Raw genomic sequence first — 23,995 nt, forward strand, 5'->3', positions numbered from 1 at the left:
TATAGACTTGTGATGCTAGCCTGTTACCACTGGGCTTGTTTTTTTCTTTAAGTCATGCTCATACCTGTACATTTGGCATTAATGCAAACCCTGCTGACCAGAAAGAAGACCTGGTGACTTTGTACGTAGTCATGATGTAAGTTTTTGGGTTTGTTTATAGCTTTTGTCTTAGAGAAGCTAAATCTACTTGTCCTACAACAGCCTTTCTATCTTGGAGAACAGATTCCTAACTTCTAAGGAAACAAGCAATGACTGCACAAGTAATATACTATCATATCCCAAGTGATTAATTTAACATACTGCTAGGGGGTAACATGCAGTTTCTGTACAGCACTTAAGGAAGTATGAATTCAGTATTTATTCCTTAGGTAGCACAGAAGCCCTAATGCATGTTGCTTTGAGCCTTTTGAAGGTTCTGCCTTGGTGATGCAGCGGTTTCCTGGAGCTGGCTGTACTTGTCTTTTGTACTTGTGGAGTTCCTGTTTTGGTGAAGACGACTCTGGCCGCGTAAATCAGTACAGCCACCTTAAATTTCCTTAATAGCTTCAAATGCATGGTGGGGTTTTTATTGTGATATTGATAGTGGTGTTTCAGCTGTTCTGAAAATCCTGCGGGCTGGGAGGCTGAGCACCTGCCCCAGCTGCAGCACTGGCTCTATTCTGGTGGCAGCTGTGGTGTCCCCTGCACCAGGGGCTCTGTGCAGCTCCTGGGTCACCTCGACATGACTGTGGTTGCTGCTCCCCAGGATCTTCACTGAGCAGGAACTCACCTGTTCTCTGGTCTAGATCTCTCCAGTGCTTTTAGGTATCTTAGTATCTCTCAATTAATGCTGTGTTTTGCAATTTGTACTGTTAGGAGGGGATCTGCAAGAGGTGTAGCTCATGTCCATTTAGTGCCTTCCCAGCACTTCAGTGTGCAGAGACACAGGTGTTCTCAGGCCCTGCGTGTGGCACACTGTGCGGGACAGTGCTCACAGCAGCTACAGTTTAAATCAGGGACTGTTTCTGGGATGGAGGGGGGGTGAACTGACTGACAACTGCTTTAACGCTTGAAAAATGTTTTTTTTGTTGCTGTCTTACCTGTCTCTTTAATTGCAGTGCAGCTGATTTTCTTGCTGGGTGGGGAAAACTTCTCTGGCTGCTGTTACTTGCATTACAGGGAGAAAATGCCTGATAATAGTAATGATATGTTTGTCCAGTTTCACTCTGTGGTCCATTGCATATGTCCTGTTGTAACAAATATGCGTGTGCCCCTTTCTAACACATGAGTTCAGCCAGTGAAGCACGACTGCTGTCTGCAGCTTTTCGGCCAGGGAAGTCTCTAGAATGGCATTCTATGTACTTGAAGAGGAGTTTAAAGCAGCACTGGACTTGTGAAAGGAATAGCTAAATTCCTTGTAACTCAGTGCAGAAGGAAAAGACATCCTGGCATTGCTCACCGTGGTTAGACTTCTCCTCCAGTAGCCCTGCTGGCCTCTGTCTGATGGGGCAGGGAAGCACCAGGCATGTTGGAATCGTCAGAAGACTGCTTGGAACTTCCATTAGAAGATGGGAGTGCAGTAACTGATCTGAAAGGTGAGCTCTATTACGTGCAAAGTGGTGGTTTTGTTTCAAGGAATGGTTTTCTGTGAGCTACTGTACTGGCCTGTGGTGTAGCTACTAAAATATTGCGAACGTTCATTCTTCTGCTGCTCTTAGTTCTCTTTTGCTTTTCTTGGGAAGGCTGAAAGCCGCATGCTTCGCATTCAGTGTTTGACATATTTAGTGACACAGGCACTCGTGTGGAACAGAAAATGGGCCTAGAATTTGAACTGAGCATGATGGAGCAGTGAGGCAGCGAGCCAGAAGCAGAGCAGGGAACTGGAGCATTCCTTTTTAGTTACCTTGATTGTTATTCAGGTACAAATTTCCTAAGCTGCTTAACTGAAGGGCTTGTGTGGAACTTCAATCCCATCTAACTGGGGGATGTTCTGTCATCTCAGCTGCAGCTTGGTAGATGGAAAGCTTAATTCCTGATGGTGTATAAAGCAGAAAAGCAGTTTCATCCCCCAGGTTATCACGGGGTTGGACAGGGAACACATACAGTAAATTGATGGCCATACTGAATAGTTGTTCCACAATTTAGAGATGTGGTTATAATTATTTGTCTGATTGTTTCCATTAAAGGAAAAGCAGTAGCAAGAATGGAGCTGAAATAACGGTTATTTGAGCGAGTTTTGTTTCTTTTAGGGCTGTTGGGGCAGTCTGGTTTTCTTAGTGAAACCCATGTTAAATATCAGTTTACTTATGAGAAAATAATTGTTTATATTCTAAAGAATGGTGAACTTAATTCTAGTTCAAAATGAATAAATGGAATGATCTCTTTTTTTAGATTGAAAAAGGGAAGAGAAGAATAACGGATCACCTGTAAGCAGTTCATGGGGCTGTTCCAGGAGCAAGGAAGGCAGACAGCACCAAAACTGCACTTGGGTACCAAATCCTTTCCTCCAGCAGTTAGCTGTTACCTTTAGTGAAAAATGGACTGGAAATGTTTGAGTCTCGGTCAATACTTGGCTCAAGTAGCATTTTACAAACACTTGTAAATGTAATTCTTGTAATTCTGATTTCTGTAAAGAATATTTCAGAAAGAGAAACAAAAGCTTTGCTAGCAGGGAACATTTTAAAACTATGACAAGAGTAATTTTTTTTTTGAGTGAGCAGTTAATGAAACATTGCCCTGTTACCTGACACCCTTAATGTTAATATCTGACTGAGGTTCTTGTGATTAAGTACATCATGTGCCTCGTAGCACCCAGCTATGTGCTATTTTGGTATGTGTGCCATCGGGTCAGCCCGAGCCTTTGGCGGATGCACACCGGCTGTAGCTTTTGCCCGTATGAAGCTTTTTTCACACAAGCCTTATTATGAGTTCTTTATTGAAAAATACACTTGCAATATTTTCATACAAATGAATGTAAATGGTACAGAATAACAAGAATTGTCTGACAAGTTCATAAATATTTTTACAGAAACATTACACCACTGCTCGACTTCAGCCCTTCTTACACAGGTAAGAACAAAAGATGCTTTTATTTTACCTTAATTGATTTTACTGTGTAATTAAATCCTAAATCTTCCCATTATTCAAAGGAGCAGGAATGAATGAGAATATTGAGCTTTTAAGTTCTGCTTCCTTATAAAACCTTCTAGCACCTGTGTGTGCTAAATTTTATAAGAACAACAACATTGTCCCCAGTTGTCATTAAACATGAGTAAACTGGCATAGGGCACTGGTTAGTAGGAAAGGTCTAAGCATACCAACAAGGTTGGTATTTCAGAATTAATTTAAATGAAAACAATTATAGGTCTAATTAATATATGCATTGCTTTCTTATATCATTAGTAGGGGAGAGATTTCTCCCAGGCAGCCTGATTATGTCCGTTAAAAAAGCCCAAAAACCTCTCCTGTCCTTAAAAACCACTCCAAAAGCACAGTGTGCATCTTCAAGAGATTGAGGCCACCTTCCTTCTACTGAGGAAGTGAGGGCCGGTTCCTGACTCTCAAGCAGAGCAATCTGAAGAAACAACACAAGCATATAAAATTCCTTGACCAAAGCCCATATCCTTGGCCTCCTGCATTCGTTACTGCATGCACGTAACATTAAAATGAATTCTTAATGCCATTTGCTAAGGAAGGGGAGTTGTGGGATGTCAATTTGAAAATAAATACAAAAATTGGATTGCTTCCATTAAGAAAAACGGCTGAAGTCAGCCTTGAAAAAGATATTCACATTTAGAAAGTGCCATTGCAAATATACAGCAAAACTAATCTGCCTTAAAACCGATGCTTCACAGCCCTATCAAAAGTGCCACCTTTTGAACATGAGTTCACTTTAAAACATTGCACAGCTAAAAACAATGTGTAAATGGATGTAGCTACTTCTATACAGCAAGGTGCCCAAATGTTAAAGCAAAGCAACGTGATGGATTTTGGGGCACACAAAGCATCCTGAATGCATACAGAATCCATTCAGATAGCTTCCTTCAGCGCTCAGAAAGCTAATTCCTGTCTTCCTTTTCCAAGCAGAAAAGGCTGGATGTTGCTAGACTATTACTTATACATCATTATTTTTATGGCAGTCATTAATGTTTTTTTTCCTTTTTTTTTTTTCCCCAAAGGACACATTTGACTATGAGTGCCTCGGTACAATGCTCCCATGTTTGATACATATGCAACTTCCTATTCCAAAGCTGAAAATGGTCAAGCATTGATGAAAACACTGTAAGTAGACTGGTTGAGCAAATGGATTTAAATACCTGTTGCAAGGTAGAAAGCTGTATTAGGGATGCGTTCTTCAAGCAATAAAAAACTTTGAACTGCCTTCTGAAGCCAAAGCCTGCAGGTAGGTCACTTGCCTTCTGCTCAGCTTTACAACAGGCAGAGTGGAGCTGCAGAGTACAGAACGCATCCTCTCTGGCACTGCAGAAGCTCTCGCAGGCAGAGGCTCAGCACAGCCCAGCAGGGACTGGTCACCATGGGCTGGCAGGAGGAGCCCAACGCCTGCACAAGCTTGGTGAGCCTGTGGGATGCTCTGAGCTGCCAGCCTGGTGCTGCAGCAGAGAAGGGCCTACCTGTGCTGAGCCCCTGCCCTCAGTGGGACCCTCTGTCGTTGGCTACGTCTTGCAGGCGGCGTAACAGAGCAGTGTGGTTTTCCTGACAGATCCGCTTAGCTGGTGCTTCGCTATCTTCTTCTAAGAGAATGCCTCTCTTCTTTGTTGGAGTCTCTCCTGTTCTGATCATGCTGTTAATTTCCTTTAGCCTCTGGGGAGAGGTGGAAAAAAAAATCTCATTATTGTGGCGACCAAAAAAGCAATGTTTTTGCTTGTCCCATTACTGTGGCTTACAAATGTCTTACTTTTGGAGCTGTGTACTATACAGAGTGCTTTCTATAACAAACTAACCCTTTTAACCATTGTACTGGTCCCATTACTGTATTCTAGAGCAGTTTCTCAAGCAAGCCTATTGTATAAGTTTTTTTTTGGTGCTCTGCTGGCACATGTAGAGCTGAAAGGCCTTCCAGCTGTAGTTATGGCATGTTATCTTACACCATAGGTGCAGAATTCATATCCTGAATGAAGATGCTGCTTGGATAAGGCCTCTACTTCATTGTGGGTGGCTGGACATCGTGGGATTGAGCCTGTTCCATGTTCACTTGGTAAGTCTTTTTGCACTAAGACATTTTTCCTCACTAAGTAGATAAGAGGGAATGACTGTATTTCACGTTCAACACTTGGAGTCTTCATGCCAGACAGACACCCCATCCTGTGGTGTCACTGATATACCTTCTGGGTCTTTCATGTGCACCATTACCAAGGGTAGCTTTTAAAAGTACACAAGTACCTTGGATACCTCATTGCTCTCCGGCTGCTTAGATCTGGAAACTGACAATCTGGTGAGAGAGTACATCTTTAACAATGTACACTAAAAGGAGTGTTGTGCAGTCTTCTCTAATGCCATGTCCCAACATAAATGGCAGAACTAAGGATTTATAGAACCAAACTAAACCCCTTTAGTCTTACCTTAGATGGGCTGCTGCTGAAATAATAGAATATTTTCTCTCGATGAGAGAGAGCAGACACATTTTTGTGTGGCGAGATGTACACCGCGTGGTTCTGAGACAGCTGTACTCTGCGAGGAGAGCTAATCCTCACAGAGGGGTAGGGTGAGAGTGGAGGAGTGTCCGTCTGCTCAGGAGGAAAAAAAAAAAAAAACACTCAGCTGCTATGTAACCTCAGTAAGCTATCTACAGTAAGGCTGTTGTAAGTTGGTCATTTTAAACATAGCTTAAATTTTTTTATCCACTACAGTCATAGCCTTCCTTAGAACATGGCAGGATTTGTTGTACATCTAAGCACTACTCGTATTTTACTTCTTTTTAACTGTATCTGAGGCTGGTGGATGACATTGCTTGGTGCTGTGTATTTCAGCAGGGGGAAATAGCAACTAGGCAGTAAAAGGGCTTGATATTTCAGCACCAGATTATATCCTTGAACTGGAATTTTTGTCATAAACACTCCTTGAATTTGCTTTCCTTAGGATGAGGTTAGCCAGGAGTGTTTTACTGCATGCACAGTAAAATAAGATCTATTTACTAACAAAAAGCACAGTGCTATCTTACCCCACTTGAAGTGTATTTCAGGGCAAATTCTTTAATCTGCTCAATGTAGATGCTGTTGTAGAACTGTATGAGGTCTCCTCGCTCTTCCTCCTCCGTATCACTGTTTGCACCCGTCAGGCGCGTGGGAGTAGGAGGAGCACTGCTGGGGTGTGGCACGGGCAGGGTGCTGCTGGAGCGCATCACAGGGCTGGAGTCTCTGCTGGCTGAGGAGAGAAGCACACAGTCCTTCAGCCGCTGCTGCTCCATGCATCTCAATCCTCAGTAGGGCCCAGGCATCTGCTGTCAGCGTTGGTGATCCTGCTTAGCACCCTCCCTTACAGTCGACTAGCAAACTGCTGAGTATTGCTACAGAAACACTGCATTTCTAACAGCTTACTGGATGTGCTGAAAGTGATTTTTCTGTAAAAGCTGAGCTAAAATTCCATTTCTCAGGCATTTCCCCTATAATTTCCCTTGTTGCCAGCTGGCACAATTTCAATGAAGGAATGTCAGTCTTTCAGCAAATGGTAGAAATATTTGCCTTGGTGGTACTTCTGCTGGTTTAATGTTGGAATTATTTTTGTTCCTCCCCTCCCTGCCACCTTTCTGTGACAGAAAACATTAAAACGTACAGTTATACTGTCATCTATAAAGTATCTTGAAAGCTGGTTGTAAGACTATGCATGCTCACTTACTTGCTTTTCTATGCAAAATTAATTCAAGAAAAAATGTGTTAGTTCAGATATCTAGGAAAGAATCTTTGTCTGCGCTCCAGAGACACGAGATGTGCAAAACTAGATGATGTGAGGGGCTGGTGGTGGTTTTTATCTATGAAGCCAGCCAGCTACCACCTCTCTGCTAAACTAAAAGAAACTGCTGCAGCTCTATGATTGCTGTAAGGAAGTAGCTATGGACACGGGCTGCCACTGATCTACTTTCACTCTACGTTGTGTTCTCTGGCATACAAACTTACCTGAGAAGTTCAGGCTGCCTCTGTAGTATACTCTTAAGGTAAACACACACAGTGACAGATTCAAAACTGTACTGTCAGAGCAGGTGCAATGCTAAGCTTCACTCAGCAACTGTAATGTTGTTGGTACCTTCTTAATTGTAGCTAAGTTTATCAAAGAAGGAACTGTTTAGTGCATGGGGTGATACAAAATCCCACTTGTACCCTACCTATACTGTTTTGAAACTAGGATTAAAAATGAACATGTGGAATTTGGAAACACTCACTTCTTTCTTTACTTCTCTCCTTACTTCTGCCTGTAGGTGAGTTCTGCTGGCTGCTGCTATCGCTGCTGCCAGACTGGCGGCGGCGTCTCCTGCCTTTTATCAGGACACTCCGATACACCTGCAAGGAAACAAGCATAACAGTAAGTGTGATTGGATGTGCAGTTACACAGTCTGGAAGCAACAGTCTGCACCATACATCTGCTTTTCAGAACGCTGTTTGACATCATGTTGTTTTCTTCAGGGGAAAATGCAGGCAGCCTCCTAACTGTTATCCAGTAGGCACTGTTGATGTAGGTTATAAGTAAAGATATTTTAAATTACAGGTACAGTTGAACAGAAAAAGCATCATTTAATATTAAATCTTATTTAGTATTAGATGATGTCATTTATTAAATTCCTTAGTTCTGCTTTGGGAACAGAGATTTCTAACTGTACTTACGTGGCTCTTGGCTTGTGGTTGTGTCCGGTAGCAGCGCATAATGTTCTGGAACGACCTGTCTTCCTTTGTAACCTAAGAACAGAGAGTATTACTTCTTCTGTGGTGGCTTTTTGTTGGTTTTTCCCCCACGGTTTGGTTTGGTGAGGTTGTTTCTGTGGGTTTTTTGAGCAATGTCTGGACTACGAAGCCTTAAAAAACGTGCTGTTTTTATTCAGCTTACCTTCGCCATTACGTAGATAGCACACATCAGCAGCTGATCCAGATGTCTGTCCATCATGATTTCAGGGCAGTGCATCAAGGAATACTCAAAACATGTCCAGACTTTTTTCCGCAGCTCATCAGATATATCCAATTTGACAGAGAGATCCCGCAGACGAACACTAGCTAAATGATACACCTGTGGGAAAAGAGACAGAGCGCAGGGACCACATCAACAGTGCTTCTCTTATCCAAGGTAGATTATTTTAGTATTTAGTTATTTTAGTATCACAGAAGAGCTACCAAAATACAAACTAAGCAAAGCACAAATTAGGCTGAAAAGTACCTTTCTAAAGAAGAGGGAAAGCGAGCCCATCTTCCGAGACCTGGTGGCTGTGGCAGCAGTGAGCTGCTGGGCTGGTCTTGGCTCTCCAGAGGTGATGTGCTGAACAGTGACCTGTCCTGGGAGCTGCAGTGTTGCCCCCGACATCTGAGTGCTCAGGGTGCCTGTGAGAGCCTGGGCGCTGAGAGGCTGAATGGAGCCAGAGACAGCTTGAGGCTGGGCCCCTACATTTACCTGCACTGGGAAGAAAGTTATTCCTCCATTTTCATTGGCGATACCTGTAATTTAAGAGAAAGTCTGACATAAGAGCAAGTTGTGATGGGTTGTTTAGTGTGAATGATGTTTTCCGTTACAGCTTTTTCTTAATAATTCAGTAAATCTTATATTAGTTGCTTATATTTTGTAGTATATTATAGATAAGGAATGTTTCAGCAAACTACTTTGAACTTCTTATCATAAGGAGACAAGAAAATAACGGAATTGAATTAATCTTTAATTATAATGTCACTTTGTTCCTGTTGAGGAAGCAAAGCTCACTGAAATAACTAAGTCGCTCATACACAGTCACTGGAACATCTTTGTGCTGTCTGCATCCTATCTCTAAATGGCACTAATCTATTCATATAATTCATCCCCCCTATAAATGCTTAAGCCTGCTTTTCTGTTCTGGATGTGCTGTTTCTCCCACATCCCCTTACTGTATAGTAACACTTGGACAGAAATCAGCCTAATCTGACAGCAGCTTTTCTCTTACCTTGTACAGGTATGGTCACAGTTTGCCCGTTATTGGCTGTTACGGTGGCGGTTGCTACTGTAACCAATGTCTGGCCCGGCACTGGAGTTACTGATACTGCTTCAGGATTTACATTCTGCACAGGCACCGTATTTACCACGGGCTGCTGGGAAACTCTGACTGGAGTTCCATTGTCAGAGGTATTATCATTATCAACAAACAGCCTTCTCCTTGTAGGATGGGCTGTAGGAGAACTGTATCTGTCATACAGTGTAGTAGGAGAAGATGAAATGCCTGTGGATTTAAAAAAAATCTTGTAAAATCCCTTATTATACAAATAGATAAAAAGGAAATTTGATGAGGCCCCAAACATAACAACTGGAAGCATTTAAAATTAATGTCTACATCTGTGGCTTACAGATTATGAGATGACTTGATCTCAAATAATGTGGTACTGAACATCTTTTTTTCAGCGACGGTGCTATGCTTTAGTTCCCCAGAAAAAAACCTGAAGCCTCACAGAACTAAACATACATTGGTGTAACAAAACAAGCTGCTCAGGTGCTGCTAATCAGAACAAGACGTATTTATACACATATGTGTGTATACATATGTTGCTAATATACACAAACTCCTGAAACCACTGACACAGGACTGTTTTGATCTGAAATAATTAACATTTCTGTCTTAGACATCTGACTTAACTATGCAAGTTACAATGGAAATACCATTTACAAGTGCCTAATTTGTGCATAATTGTACATTCACCATTAGAGCAGCTTCCTTCCTGTATGCCATTTAGATCTGTAAATGCAGGACATGGTGGAGGAGTGATAAATACATTGTGCTTAAAAAATAGCTCACCTTTTCCCAGGCCTCCACTTTCAGCTCGGACCTCATTTAGTCGTCTTGGTGTCAATGGAGAACCCACAACACTGTTGGCAGCAGATCTCTCAAAATACTGAGGTGGCATGACCTAAAATAGTTGTACTTCTATTAGTGTGTCTGTAGCACAAATTCAATGCATAACCGATTTTTAGAACTTCGAGTCTGAAAATGTTGAACAGTGAAAATATATAGAGGAAAAGAAAAACGAAGAACATAGAAACATTACTGTAAACTTAAATTAAAAACTTCGTAATTGTTGTACTATTCTAGAAAATAAATTCTGTAATAATCTTTCTGTGAGTGTAATTAAGTCTGTAGTTAACCACACTTCTGGAGCAGTCTTCTCAAGAGTGACTGTTTCATACTCCTGTGTGTTCATTATTCACTGTGCTGCTACTCTATGCGAGTATGGGGCGAGAATCCCACGGCTGGATGTCTGCATTTGGACATCTCTATAGCAGTAATAGGTCACACACAAACACACGTAACTCTTTCTCTGCCCTACTTAGCTTGTAGGGAGCAACTCAACTCTGGGCATGCAAAGCGTCTCCTGCAAGAGATCCTGCTGATGTCCACTCTTCACCATTCTGTTTGAACAGGAAACCCACATGAGACGTGTTATGGAATACAGAGAAGTGCCCACCTCTTCACAGCTAGGAACTTTGTTGTCATTATCTCTGATTCTGTCCCACAATATGGACTCCTGTTTCCAGGCCATGCTTTCCAAGATCTGTTCTTCAATATGATTAAGGTGTTTTACAACTTCCCGACAAAGGCCATCTTCTGCTCTAATGAAAACCTCAATTACCTGTAAAGCAGAGAATGATGAAATCCATGTAATACTGAATAAATCAGTGATTGAATATAATATACTTGTTTTCATATATTTCTTCTTACAATGAAATTAGATCCTAAACTTTCAAGGGAGAAACTAGTACAATTATTAGTGTCAGTATGGTTCAATTGTCCGGTGGGCTGCAGGTTTATCAGAAGACAGGTACATGCATCTTCCCACAGTAGCAGTGAATGCAGAACAGCTGCAGTAGCAGCAGCTCAGGATCCCTGGTCAGTAGCTCAAGATAAATGACAATTCATTAGTCACTTGGACGCTGCTCCTGTGTTAAACTGATTAACAGTAGTCTGATTTTTAAATGCCCAAGCCAGCTGTAAAATACTTTCAAGACAAAAAGGGGCAATGCTAAGAATGAAGAGTTAATACACAATTTAGCATTTAGGTAAAGAGATTATTAATAAAGCCAAGAGTACACAGGACTTGATCAGGATTTCTAGCTATTAAACACTTTACCTTATAAAAGTGATAAACTGGAATGTCAAATATTTCAGTGATGAAGGGAAAGCTTCCAGGTAGCTTATATGTAAAGGTGACGATCTCAAGGCAGCAAGCCAGCAGAGAGCGATGAAACACATCTTGTTCCAGTACTGCCTGCAAGAGAGTTGCCCGTTTTAATGCTTAACTTACAGTGTAACAATAGAACAGTATAATGCTTTCTCTTTTGCCTCAACAGCAAGATTACCAAGCTTTTAACGAGATTTGCTTTTGTACCTGATGGAACAGAATCCAAATTAAGACATCTTTGCTCTTTATAAATTTTATATATCCTTTTTGTTTGCAAATGTGAATAATTTCTTGTACAGTTTTTCTTCCATTCAGGTTTGCCTTCCAACTACTCAGGAGATTTACTCATTTAAAATAGCATTATCCTGTCCTATAAATATTTTCTTTTTTGTAGATCCAACTTTAAAAATAAGGTGCAATTGGAGTAGTTGTCCTTACTGATAAGTCAGTGTCTCCCAGTCTCCTCCTCTCTTGCTCAATGACCGACTCCAAAACCTTGTAGTAGAGTACCTCAGCACGACGAAAATGCTTGCTGGCCACATCTGCAGGAATTTTAAACAGAAATAAATAATGATTATTTTATCACAGTTCACATTATTATCTTAAACTATGGAGATAAAACAGCTTACATGCTTGTGTGGATTTCTGTGCAGCTCTGGCTACACAGCTTTCAGGACTAAAGGGGACTAACGTTCAAGGGTTAATGTTAACCATGGAATCTCTCTATTGCACTGATACGTGATTGCAGAGCACAGCAGCTTATTACTGAACTCAGAACTTGATAAAAAACACCATATATAATAACAACCTGTAACGCTGCTAAAATATTAAATAAGTATTTCAAGATCAGAAAATACACTGCTTGGAAAAGCTCTGTGGCACACCGTGCAAGACAAAATGAAACAACTGTATTGATGAGCACAGACACTAAGTACATAGCACCTATTTTTTTCTTAATGTTTAATTACTACTTTGACAGAAAGGCACCCTTAGATTTGAGAGAAGAAAAATAGTTCTGAGTACTTTTCTTTCCTCCCTTCTGTAGAACATAAGAATATAATCAAATTCCAATGATTCATGCCAAGTATGATTATGAAAGTTTATACAGGGTTGAAAATTGCCCCATCTTAAGACTAGCAGAAAAAGACAGCAGAAATAGAAAAGACTCTTGTGCTTAAAGCACAGCCTCTACATAAGAAAAAGTTTACTTGAAAGAGATCAGTGTTTTAAAATGCACATGAATTCCTATTTATATATGTAAAATGTTTCCCACCTTTGGACAAATTACTGAATTCTTCTTCAGCCTGCATGCTCTGGCAGTATACTTCATACATTTCTTTTACTCTGCTTGCAATAGACTGTGAAGGATCTCTGGAACATGCCCTGAAAATACAAGCTATTTCAGTGTCCTATTTCTGCTAAGACAAAACACAAATACATACACAAAAAAACTAACAACAAAAAAACTACAATATGATTAAGGCATGAAGCTGTAAAACATCTTTGATAGATAGCAATGCAAACACACCCACATGTGCCTTGCTGCATATGTACTGGGAGACATCCACAGCATTTTATACTGTAGTGTGTCATCTCGTCCTAAAAGTTTAATACTAAACAACATATTCCATTTGAGATAAAAAAGTGCTTTATAATATATTGTACCTGATGCAAAGACTTATATGGAGAAAAAGAAATTATTTTTGATCTCCTACAGTATGCAGTGAGTTGCCAGGTAGTGAAGCTGGATAATTAATAAGAAAAGTCCTGAAAAAATTGCATTTGCAGTTGGCTGTTAGGGAAGCTCAGAATGTTGGGTTGAGAACGTTGTGTGTTCTTATAGCTGTCAAACTCTCAAGGATAAACGTGTAGAAATAAAGACAAGACCCTTTCTAAAGTTAAATGTTCCTCTGGCTCCTATTTCACTCCAGACTTCCAAAGCCTTACCTTTTAAATTACACTATTCAACATTTGTTATTATAATTTCACTTTTAAATCAGTTTTTTTTGTTAGTGAAGCATCAAACTTACCTGAAGATTTGCTCCAGATTTTCACTGGGGGCATTTTTCAGCCCTGCCAGCATGGTGTGAAGGCGGCTCAAGCTGTATGTTGCGATGGAAACAGGCGTCACATAGGGGTTGCTCTCCTTAATGTACTTGCGGCCCGTGAGGGGGGTCGTCACCCGAGGTGATTTAGACTAAAAAGAAAAAAAAAAAGCAGCTATCTGTATATCATTACAAAACTTAGAGCTTGTAAGAGACTCGGAGGTGCCAGGTGCTAGAATTGTTTCTTAACTGGTTACAATATATATCTGGGAAAAGAGAGCAGGTATCAAACAAACCAAACCAATTCACTCTCAGCAGTAGCCAGCAGTGACAGGTCTATCTGTCATTTGGATGTCTGTGTCAGATACTAATGTAGAAGTGTCTGAGCAGTGACAAAATGACCTCACACTGAAACGCCAGAATTGGACAACACCTTCTCCACAAAAACAGCAAGGGACCGTGCCAGACTCACTCTGTCAAAGTGCTGCTGTAAATTATGCTTCACTTGCACTCGCTCAGCTGTTTCCATTCCTGAGGGTGTATTTAAGCACCGTGTGAGAGTTCCAATTTCTTCATCTGCATCTTCCCCGAGAAATATTCGCTCATCAAGATTTCCTACTGACAAAACGTACTCCTCATAGGCCTTGTTGATGGCTTTGCTACAGAGGAACAGAGAGAGAAAACCCCTTTATTTAGATAGTGCTTTCTTTACCTGCTTTCTGACTGAGCACACTTCTGGCCTACCTCAGAAGACTACCTCAGAGCTTACTTCAGCCTCAGTTAAAACCTACAATACCTTAAACATGACAGGAGCATTATTTTTCCTGTGTAACTGATGGCCTGTCATTTAGTACGGCCACAGGAGGAATGCAGTACAATGCAGAGAACTGGTGGTATTTGGCTGGAAACTCCTCAGAACTTATGCAGCATCACATCACCATAAACTGCACTTACCACTTCTGTACCATTTAAATGCACATCGCAGTGCCTCTAGGTTTAAAAAGCATGGAACATTACCACACTCGATTCTTCCCTCCTGCCTGCCCCCCACTCAGTGTGCCCCACAGCTTCTTCTTCCTAACACTTTACATTACATAGAAAAAACCCGGAAACATATAAACAGAAGCAGACATCAAGCAGTGCTATGCTGAAAATGCCTCAGCTACCAGAGCTGAAAACCTTTTAATATAAAATATAAATTAATAATTCATAAATTAACTAGCCTAGTATTAAGTGTGTGTTAAGACACAGGTAATAACCCAAAGGGATACAAATGCAGCCCAAAGCACAAGTTGACTCACAAGCTATCTCCAAAGTTTCCAGGATCTAGAAATCCGGTCAGATTTTCATCTTTTCCTTTTAAAAGCTGTAAGAGCAAAGAACAGACATTGCAGTTGTTAAAGTTCTGAAGATAATAAGTACAGAAATATTTTTCTGCATTCTGAATGCACTGACCAACCTTCTTGTCAAAAAGTTTCCGAATGTACGGCTTCCAAAAATGCTCCTTTATGCCTTTTGCTTCTAAAACTAATCCGTAATGTAACGAACACAGCTTTTCAATGATGCAGGGAGGATCAGATGATACTTTATAATCCTTACTATGAAAGTCTTCAGGCAGACCTATAATTACAAATATAGTACCGTTTAATTTCGTATATTCATACTTTACTAAACTCAAACTCTTTGCTATATGGCCTAAATAGTCTGAAATTAAAATAGTAAACTTGTTTGTTTCCTTGAAAGAAACGCAATGCGCCCTCAACTGGATAATCTTATCAAAACTGCCTTTCAGGTGACAAACCTAAAAAGCTTAGATATTCAGTGATAAAAAATATCTGTTCTAGTAGAAAAATGATGAAGCACTTATGAGTGGTAATATTTATTCAAATAAGTTTGAGATAACAGCCCCTGTTCACAACCAAGCCACTACAAGATAGTAAACACTATACAATACTGAAAATGAAGCACAAGCATTGAAAGAGTTACATCCCGGGTTCAGAGGAAGCTTCTCACCATTCGCTCATGCCCTTAGTTACCAAGTCCACCTATGTTTCCATTCTTTTCATAAGGAACAGCCCAAAAGGGAGAGAGAAACAGTCAGGGTGCCTGCTTTGTATCTGAGCACAGGATCTTCCCAAACTGCTGCCTGGGATCTCTACAACGTGACCTGTCCCACAGTGACTGGGTCATTACACAGTTTCACTGCCATTAACATATCATTAACAGAACATCTCCTTTGGAAGTCCTTCAGTGGTATTTCCATAGTACATGGAGTTCCTGACTTCAGTATACTAGTTACAGAATTCAATAATGTGTTATATTTCTACCAACGTGGCATAGTAACTGTGTAGCCAGACAGAGAAAATAATAATTCTGCCTACTACATATGTTCATATCCATTTCAACAGCCTTAAGGTTTTGGCAGATTTTAGATAAAGACTTTTTTTTCCCAACACACCTTTAAAATTGGGATTCAGAAGTTCTTTGTGGTTAGGGCACTGGAGAGCATTTCCATACACTAGATCCAAAGCGCACAACAAGAGATGATAGGAATTGACCAAGTCATCACTGATCATGGGAAAATTACCTTCAATACAAGAAAGATAAATGAGATTAATTAAAATCAGCAGAGACTTGAAATTATTTTACAAAACAAAACTATCAAGATTTGTATTTCCAGTCAACAGTGCAGTATTTTAACAGACACACAGTTAAAATAAAGCACATATAATTGCTTTTGTTCACATTTATGTTCAGTTTTCTGATTCCATGTTTGTGAAACAATAATTTCAATGTGGATAATTGGGACTATTTAAAATAATGAAGCTGAAATGTAATTTGTATTAACCGTACACCTTCATCAGTTCTTTCCAAACCATTAAAACTTCATGACAAAAATCACAGTCCTAAATATAACAGCAAAATGTTAATCAATTAATACCTTAACAAAGTGATGCCATAACAGGATTAATCTCATAAGCATAAAGTCTAGCATGGCAGTAGCTACTGACAGCCAAGTCAAAATAGATCTCATTGTACACAACCAGCAGTTTCATAAAAATGATGAGTAAAGTCAGTGATATTTCACACAACAGTTCAGTGCTCCCTCCCACAGCCAAGCATGAAATAATACAAACCAGTTATATCGATATAGGAGAGATCTTTTTTCTAAATTTCTATCTTAAAGAAAGTACAAAGTTATAGAGTCTATAAATAAATTCATGAAAATAGTACACAAGAGCAGCTCTACGGCTATAGAGGTCACTACCTGACTGCAGCATACACCAAACGTACGAACAAGACTTGTGCTTTCTGCACTTGTGAAACCAAACACAAGATGTTGAGGCTTGCAGAAAGATCATGGTGACAAGCCTCAACTTGCTGCTGAAGTGTGGTTGCCACGATAAGGATTTACTGCCAGCCCTCAAAACACAGCAAACAAAAGAGGAATATTTAATTCCTCCAATGGTATACATTTAGTTTACATTTCTGTACTGCCACACTTAATGAAGTTACCACTAGTCACTTATTCATTTTGCAGTTCGTAAGTACTGTAATTTTTTGTCTCGTAAAACTTAATGGGCTGTTATCAACACTGTGTTCTAGTCCACAAAGTTAATTTGTATGTCTGAAACTGCTTGGCAATCAACATGTAGTTAACTATGACCTACTTATTCAAACATACTAACCAATAACTCAGCAGGAACAAGACCTGTTCAGACCCTCTGTGCCTGCTCAGGAGCAACTTGCAGTCTATGCAGAAGCAGCAGCTTCTACATAGGACACACTTTTACTTCTGTTCCCTCTGTCTTTTCCTCCAATCAGTCATTAAGAAGAAAAATGACTAAAATCCTCTGCTATTCGTATTAGCTTTAAGGGTGCTTTTACAATAAAGGCATGCATGGCAATATACTGGCTCCTCCCTGCTTTGTTTCCATGGAAGCCTGTTTACAGAGCATTTCCACTTATATGTTCCAAGGGAATCTGAGTCTTCAAGACAGCCAGCCACTGACATACATACTGCCATGTCCAAAAAGCAAGAGATAATCACCCTTGTGAGAAAGATGCAGACTCAGTAATGCATATGATTATTCAATACAGTTACTATATGCACATTCTTAAAAGGTGTGTATGAGCAGGGGGTACATCGAAAAATCAAAATGCTATCTGAGAATGCCATGAAAGTACCCTCAGCTGTGTCTCACGACACATCTTTGCTATGTTACTGAACAAAATCCATTACGTATTATCACCGCTGTTGGAAACTTACCAGGAATTTGAAATGATCTTTGCTCATAGGGAACATAAAACAATACTTTATATTAATTACAACTGTCTAAATACTAATTCACTAAAACTCTGAGCTAATTTTCCCTTGGTATTACAGCCTAAATAGCCAAAATATAGGAAACATTGGAGTGGATAAAGGTACCAAACTGTTTGGACACACTGCTTACCTCAGACACACAGCTGCAGAAATTTAAGTGCATCCATTCAGATTGCTCCAAGAAGGCCCTTTCTGCTAAGGGCCTGCAGCTATCTAATGTTTAGCGACTGATACACACTAACAAGAACAGGTTTGTAGTATTCAGCCCCTTTCACATCTCTTACCTTTTGCATGAACAAACAGCACCCAACAAAACTGGAAAACTTCAGTCACTGTGCACGGCTGTCGCCTTTTGGGGAAAAACACAGCAAAAAGACACAAGAAGCTCAATGAATTACAATGGACATTCCATCATTCTGACAGAAAGTTAAGCTTTGCCATAGAGCAGCTAAAATCTGAACCGTGGCCCTCCCCCCCGAAAAATAACAAAACCAAAAACCTGACTGAAGCAATACAGTGGCTGCTCAGAGCTTTACAGCAGACACAGCGGAAACCCCAGCCTCAGCCAGCATGTGATTCAAACATCACTACACCAGCAGAGCACTCGGAATGACTTCTTAAGTATTCTGAGCAATGTAAGCACGCGTGCACGTTCTGCAAGGCATACGTTACACAGCATGCTGGGATTAATGTGCTGTTTGCTCAGACTTCACCTACATACTTTGGTAAAGCGTTTTTTTTTTTGGTAGAATTTTACATACTGTGGAGAATTTTGAAATACAGGTGTTTATCAACACTAAGTTCCTCTACCAGTTTTAACTAGCCATTCATGAGGCCCTTCTGTCCATCAGGAGTTCTGTACCTACCCGTGGCTATTTACCTATTAGTGCTGCTACTTACACCAGTTTTCCTCAGCATCCATCCTAAATATTTACTTTCATAATTCTGGCCAGTAAGTTCAGCCTCTGCACTTGGAACCAGCAAAATCATGGCACAGTAATCAACTCAGCTACATTATTATTATTTTTCCAAAAAATTAGAAACCATACTTATGAATGTACTGCAATGAATGTTTAAAAACAAACAAAAGCCCCTACCCTTCTCTAGCGCCCCTTTTTACTCAACATCCTTGCTTGTTTCCATATAGCATATCACCTGAAGTGGTATTTCACATACCACATCCCAGTCTCCAGACAGAACATATGAACAAGAAGGTGCCACACAGATACGTTTTATCCCATGTGATCGCAGTCCTCCCAGATTTTGTTCTATTTTAAGTGTCACTATCAGTTTAGACCATAAGAGAGGTGTAAGCCTCAAAGCTAAAAGTTTGCACAATGTAAACAGTCTTTAAGTGGGTTTTCTCTGTTTCCAGAAGCACCATTTGCTCTGTAAGTTTGTTTAGTATTAATTATTTTATTTAGCACTATGCTAAATAAACAACTTCATGCTGAAGTTGGAAATTCTTCTTTCATTCAGGCCAGATTCACTCACGGTGAGGTTGTGCTCTCAATTTCTACAGTAGTTTTGTCAGCCTGAACTCATTTCTTTGGTTACTCCATCAGGTTGTGTAAGGAATAGTGTTACATGTTTAAAGCACATATATTTCACACAAAAATTTGGAATTATCCGCTGACTTAACCTTCAAAATGAATTTACACTTTGCTATCCAAACGAACTAGCAGGGCTTACTCTTCTAGCTGCACAACTATACACGTGCTGCAATTTCAACACAGTGTGCTCATCTAAATACATCTGTAAGTCAATATTGGTTACAAATGCCATCATGTCATGCTCACAAAAAAAATCAAGGCAAAAAGAAAACATGATAAGAAATTGAGAAACACACAAATAAAGCTTCCACTACAATGGAAACATGCATAAGATCTGCCTCTGTAAGAAAACTACAGGAATTAATAGTCAGGTCATCACGCTAAGCCATTCTATCAGCTACTGAGGCTGCACAGATCATAAAGCGACCTGATTGTTTCAGCCTTTTCCACCCTACAAATAGCATTTATTTCACGTAAGGGCTGATTTTCATCTCTCCCTTTCATCTTTCCCCCCAGATCACAGAAACTTATCAGCTCTGGGGCTTTACACACCCTGTCAGATCCGACCGACCAGTAACAAGATTCAAAAGTCACTGTAAGTGAGGCCCAACAGACCACCTCCGGTACCATAAAGAACTACTAGGAAAATAAGTTAAAATACAGTAAAACAACCAAACAACTTCGCTATGTTTTTGTAACTGCAATGGTCTAATATCAGTCTGGAAATAACAGAACCATACCTCTGTTTTCTTCCTCTCTGTTGACGGGGTTGATCTTCCTGAGGGTATCTGAAAATGTCCTGAAAAATGGGCTCGTACTTCTTAAAAATTACTGCAGAAACCGTAAAGTTTCTCTCCAGTCTTTCAGTCCTTTCTCGGAACTGGGAGGGCAGGTTTGCCATGTCTTCCCATTTCTTCATCTTGTTAAAAAACTCAATCAAGCTGAAGATATTGAACAGGTTAGACCTCAGAGGGTTGGCTTTTTGTTTGCTTCTGTTTTCACAGTGTTTGTTTTGCAGAAACATGTTATAACTGTATATTTATTTACAGCAAAAGCACAACTTATTCTTTCCAAACTACTGACAAAAGCAGCATTGCAAACATGACAATTATAGTTTTAAGTATTGAGAGCCAGCTCCTCATTTACAAACAAGGAAAAGCTAAGACAACGCACAGCACACTGCCAGCCCTTGCTGATGACCATATTAACTCTGCGTTTGTGGCTCTTGGCTTTCCCCACAAAGACACAACCAGCTCTCCTGCAGCCCAGTTACTATAAAGCCAGATTTCTGAATAAATAAATGAAACAAAATCTGAACTCTGCCAAACGCTAAAAAGACTACAAAGTGTGAAAAAATAAAGGAAGTGTACCAACAACACGTTTCAGCTCATGAAGTTAGTTTTCATTGTTTTTCACTGCTTGTCTACTCATATTTTTTTGAACGTTATCAGTCCAAATTGCAGGAACTATTCTACTGTACTCAGTTCATTGAACCTCTCATTTACAAAGAAAGGTTTTAAAGGTAACTCTTGGTATTGTTTCAACAAACAGCAGCACTCCAGCAGTAAGGGGGAGAAGACTTCATATTCATATGAACATTCCAGTTTTTGACAGTCTGGTGAATTGCTACCATGTAACATATTGCTGTCATCAGTTTCAGGAAGTTTCTCTTCATCATTCAATGGACGAAATCATTTGATAAAGGTTTACTATAATCCAGCATTACTTTTGTTTCATAAAGAATTAACAGATGAAAAGTAAAATCTTCTCACCAAAACAAGAAAAGCGATATTTTCAGTGCCAATTAAAACCACCTACCCACATGAGAAGCCCACACCCCGCACACTCTTTAGGAGCAGGCTGTTCTTCATGGGTCACTTTCTCCCACTTCTGAGCATACGAGTTTAACCTCCAATTTTAGAGCTTATGAATAAAAAACCATTCTACCTGCGTGGCAATGAGCTACAGCACGCAGATCCCCGCTGTATAAATTCTGTCTCTAACAAAGACATCCAGACTTTGTTCTTAATTTCTATGCTCCTCAAGATGCTTTAAATTGACTAAAATGAGTTACCTTTGTTCGAAGCAGCGCAAAATGCGGGTCAGGGATACGTAATTTCCCTCAACCGTCCCCCTGCTGACTGTTGGGATGGCTTTCCTGCAGGCCACATAGAGGGCACACGCCAGCCAGTGCAGCTCGTTGCCCTGTGAAGTGGAATGCAATGAACATCAAGCCCTCCGTGAGCTGCAGGCACTCACAGCCCTGTGCCCCACACCAAGATGTGGCACACAGTACCACAAATGGACTGCACCACCACCACCGCCTTTTCCTTGTTCTGAAACCCCTATAGCTGCGTTGTGCCTTCAGCTACCAGAGGAGCACCTGCAGAGCGGCACGGTGTGCAGAGCTGACAGCGCCACAGCAGCAGTGACAGCGGTGGGGAAACGTCGCCCCCGCCCCACAGTTCGGCCATAACGTTATTGCTGCACTTCTATAGCGATGTTCCGTACCGGTTCGGCATAAAGAGAAGAAATAACTAACAACAGCCACCACTCCTTTTCATCTAAACATCCTTCTGTCCTCATCTACGGGATAGCACAAACATGGTTCCCACGTTTCTCTCTCTTACACAACAGAGCAGTCGCTCAACTCAGCGGACAAATGCACAAGCCGATTTCAACCGAGACACGACCGACCCTCCCCTCAGACTAAGAAACGGTGCTGTAACGGGGCACGGAGCTCAGGGGCAGAGGGCGAAGCGGGGCCCGCCCCGGTGCTCCCCCAGCAGCCGCCTTACCCTCCCGCCCCGCCCCGCCCCGCCGTCCCGCCCCGCCCTGCTGCCCCTCAGAGGCCGCGCGTGGCGGCACGAGGCCGTTACCCCCCCCACACCGCGGGCCGCGCTCCCTCAGCGCTGTGAGGTGAAGCCGCCCCGCCGCCCCCCGCCCTTAACCCCGCCGCCCGGCCCCGGGCGCACCTCCAGCGTGTAGTTGCGCTTCATGCTCTGGTAGCTGAGCCAGGCCTCGGAGCGGGCGCGCTCGTCCATGTTGAGGCTGCTGCAGAGTTCCTCGTAGCGCTGCCGCGTGTCCCCTTCCTCTGCCGGCGGGGACGGGGCGGCGGGGATCGCCCCTCCGGCCCCCGGCTCGGCCTCGGCCTCCTCCCCGCCCGACATCCCGCGCCCCGGCGCTAGGGGGCAGCGCGCCCGCCGCTCACTGCGCCTGCGCCGCCGCCCCTGGGGCTCGCGACGCGCATTCGAATCCAAACACCCCGGCGCCGAGCCACGCCCCCGCCCTCCGCCGAGCCGCCGCCTCTGATTGGACGGCGAGAAGCAGCACGACCCGTCCGCTTGGCGGCCCCGCGCAGGCGCGGTACGCTCCTGCTGACGGCGCAACTCCGCGACGGCGCGGCCTATGACCCTGAGCCCAGGGTGCACCGGGCCTGGGCGGCGCGCGGCCTGCGGCGTCAGCAGCCCGGGAGGCGGAACAGCGGCCGGCCTGGAGGTGGCGCGGCCAGGGGAGCCAGCGGGGCAGCAGGAGCCGGGACCGGATCCTGGCCCAGGGCACAGCATTGTGCTTAGATACGGGGCAGAATTATAGCACGAAATCAGTTAAACGTGCAAAACAGTGCTAGCTAGTGAACAAGCGCACACAACACCACTGCATTTTAAATAAAGGCAAGCAACAGTATATTTTCGTTGTACACTACGTTTAGACCACCAAATAAAAACAGCAGTTTGGAAAATGACCGAGTACCGTGAAAGGAAACAGCTGCATAGGAAGATGCACGCGTAGGGCCCGGGGCTGTCACTGCAGCGACTCGAGGTGATGTCAGTTCCCAAAGAACACAGCACAGCTCCTATAGCAAACACTTCACAGCAGAGCCAGGGCTGTCCCCAAAAGCAGCCTGAAGGGCTGGGTCAGCCCTCAGCGGGTACTTGGGATACAGACACCCATCAGACACCGTACTGACAGTTACTGACAATGCTTGTTGACTTTTCAACTATCACCATTTCAAAACTAACAATAACGAAAGCTTCAGAGAGGGGGAAAAACAAAGAAAAAAGTCCTGGAAACAGTCTCAAGCCAGAGCCTGACACATTGTCACACTGCTGTGAGCACCAATGGCAACAAGAACAGTGAACACCACTGGTGTCTCGAGTACACAACATGAATGATGAAATGAAGAGGTATTTCTTTTTTTGCATGTTAATTGCTTGTATCATTTTCACAGCAGGATTCCACTTTATCTCTACCCTTATGAACTGGATAAGAAACTAAAGTTTTGTATCAAAATGTAAAAAAAAGCATAGCAAATACTGAGGCAAAACAACTGTAGTGACAGCACAGGCCCTAACTGTGCTTGCCCCAAATAAGTTTCAATCATCTTCACCAGGAGTGGCTAACGTTCTTTATCTCCTGAGAAATAAGGTGGACTCCCAGACAAGGCTAGATACCAAACAAGAGAAGTCCGCTGTCCTAGTAAGAGAGGTCTGAGATTATACAATCTCAGAAATCTTCGTGTAGGGAGAAACAATATGCAGCACAGAAACCTTTCTTCCAGTATTCTCCCTGGGATCTTCCCAACAGTCTTCTGATGCTTCTGATGTCCTTTTGCCATCGTGTAAAACTTTACCAGGAATCTTCCAACACTTGGTATTTCACTATCAGCCTCAGTGGATGAAGACCAGTGGTAACATGAAGATTTCAGCTTCCATCTGAGAAGGAAAAAACATCTTACCCTCT

General features: G+C 41.9%; 1 protein-coding gene and 1 long non-coding RNA gene across 5 annotated transcripts; one reads left to right on the forward strand and one right to left on the reverse strand.

The window, feature by feature from the left end:
- The first annotated feature begins 2,823 nt into the window (after positions 1–2,823).
- Positions 2,824–10,841, forward strand: LOC121111688. 3 transcript variants are annotated; one of them, XR_006931152.1, is made up of 6 exons: positions 2,824–3,048; positions 4,158–4,260; positions 5,092–5,194; positions 7,409–7,512; positions 9,116–9,285; positions 10,483–10,841. It is a non-coding gene; the product is annotated as an uncharacterized LOC121111688 (long non-coding RNA). The 3 variants fall into 3 exon arrangements; XR_005862957.2 differs by having other exon boundaries at positions 10,573–10,841; XR_006931151.1 differs by having other exon boundaries at positions 9,116–10,841.
- On the reverse strand, positions 2,896–22,438 carry RBL2 (RB transcriptional corepressor like 2). 2 transcript variants are annotated; one of them, XM_046899528.1, is made up of 23 exons: positions 22,231–22,438; positions 21,330–21,460; positions 19,996–20,196; positions 17,987–18,051; positions 15,834–15,962; positions 14,835–14,995; positions 14,677–14,741; positions 13,848–14,034; positions 13,361–13,527; positions 12,604–12,713; positions 11,769–11,872; positions 11,280–11,417; positions 10,617–10,781; positions 9,950–10,061; positions 9,107–9,379; positions 8,356–8,630; positions 8,032–8,208; positions 7,812–7,883; positions 7,373–7,490; positions 6,158–6,360; positions 5,559–5,723; positions 4,637–4,800; positions 2,896–4,483 (listed from the first exon to the last, which is right to left on the reverse strand). In XM_046899528.1, the coding sequence occupies exons 1-23, from the start codon at positions 22,423–22,425 to the stop codon at positions 4,408–4,410; spliced, it is 3,453 nt and encodes a 1,150-aa protein (XP_046755484.1). In that variant the 5' UTR covers positions 22,426–22,438; the 3' UTR covers positions 2,896–4,407. The 2 variants fall into 2 exon arrangements, with proteins under 2 accessions (XP_046755484.1, NP_001384410.1); NM_001397481.1 differs by having other exon boundaries at positions 4,138–4,800.
- Between the last annotated feature and the right edge of the window lie 1,557 nt (positions 22,439–23,995).

Source organism: Gallus gallus, chromosome 11, assembly GCF_016699485.2.
Source record: "Gallus gallus isolate bGalGal1 chromosome 11, bGalGal1.mat.broiler.GRCg7b, whole genome shotgun sequence".
Classification (NCBI taxonomy): domain Eukaryota; kingdom Metazoa; phylum Chordata; class Aves; order Galliformes; family Phasianidae; genus Gallus; species Gallus gallus.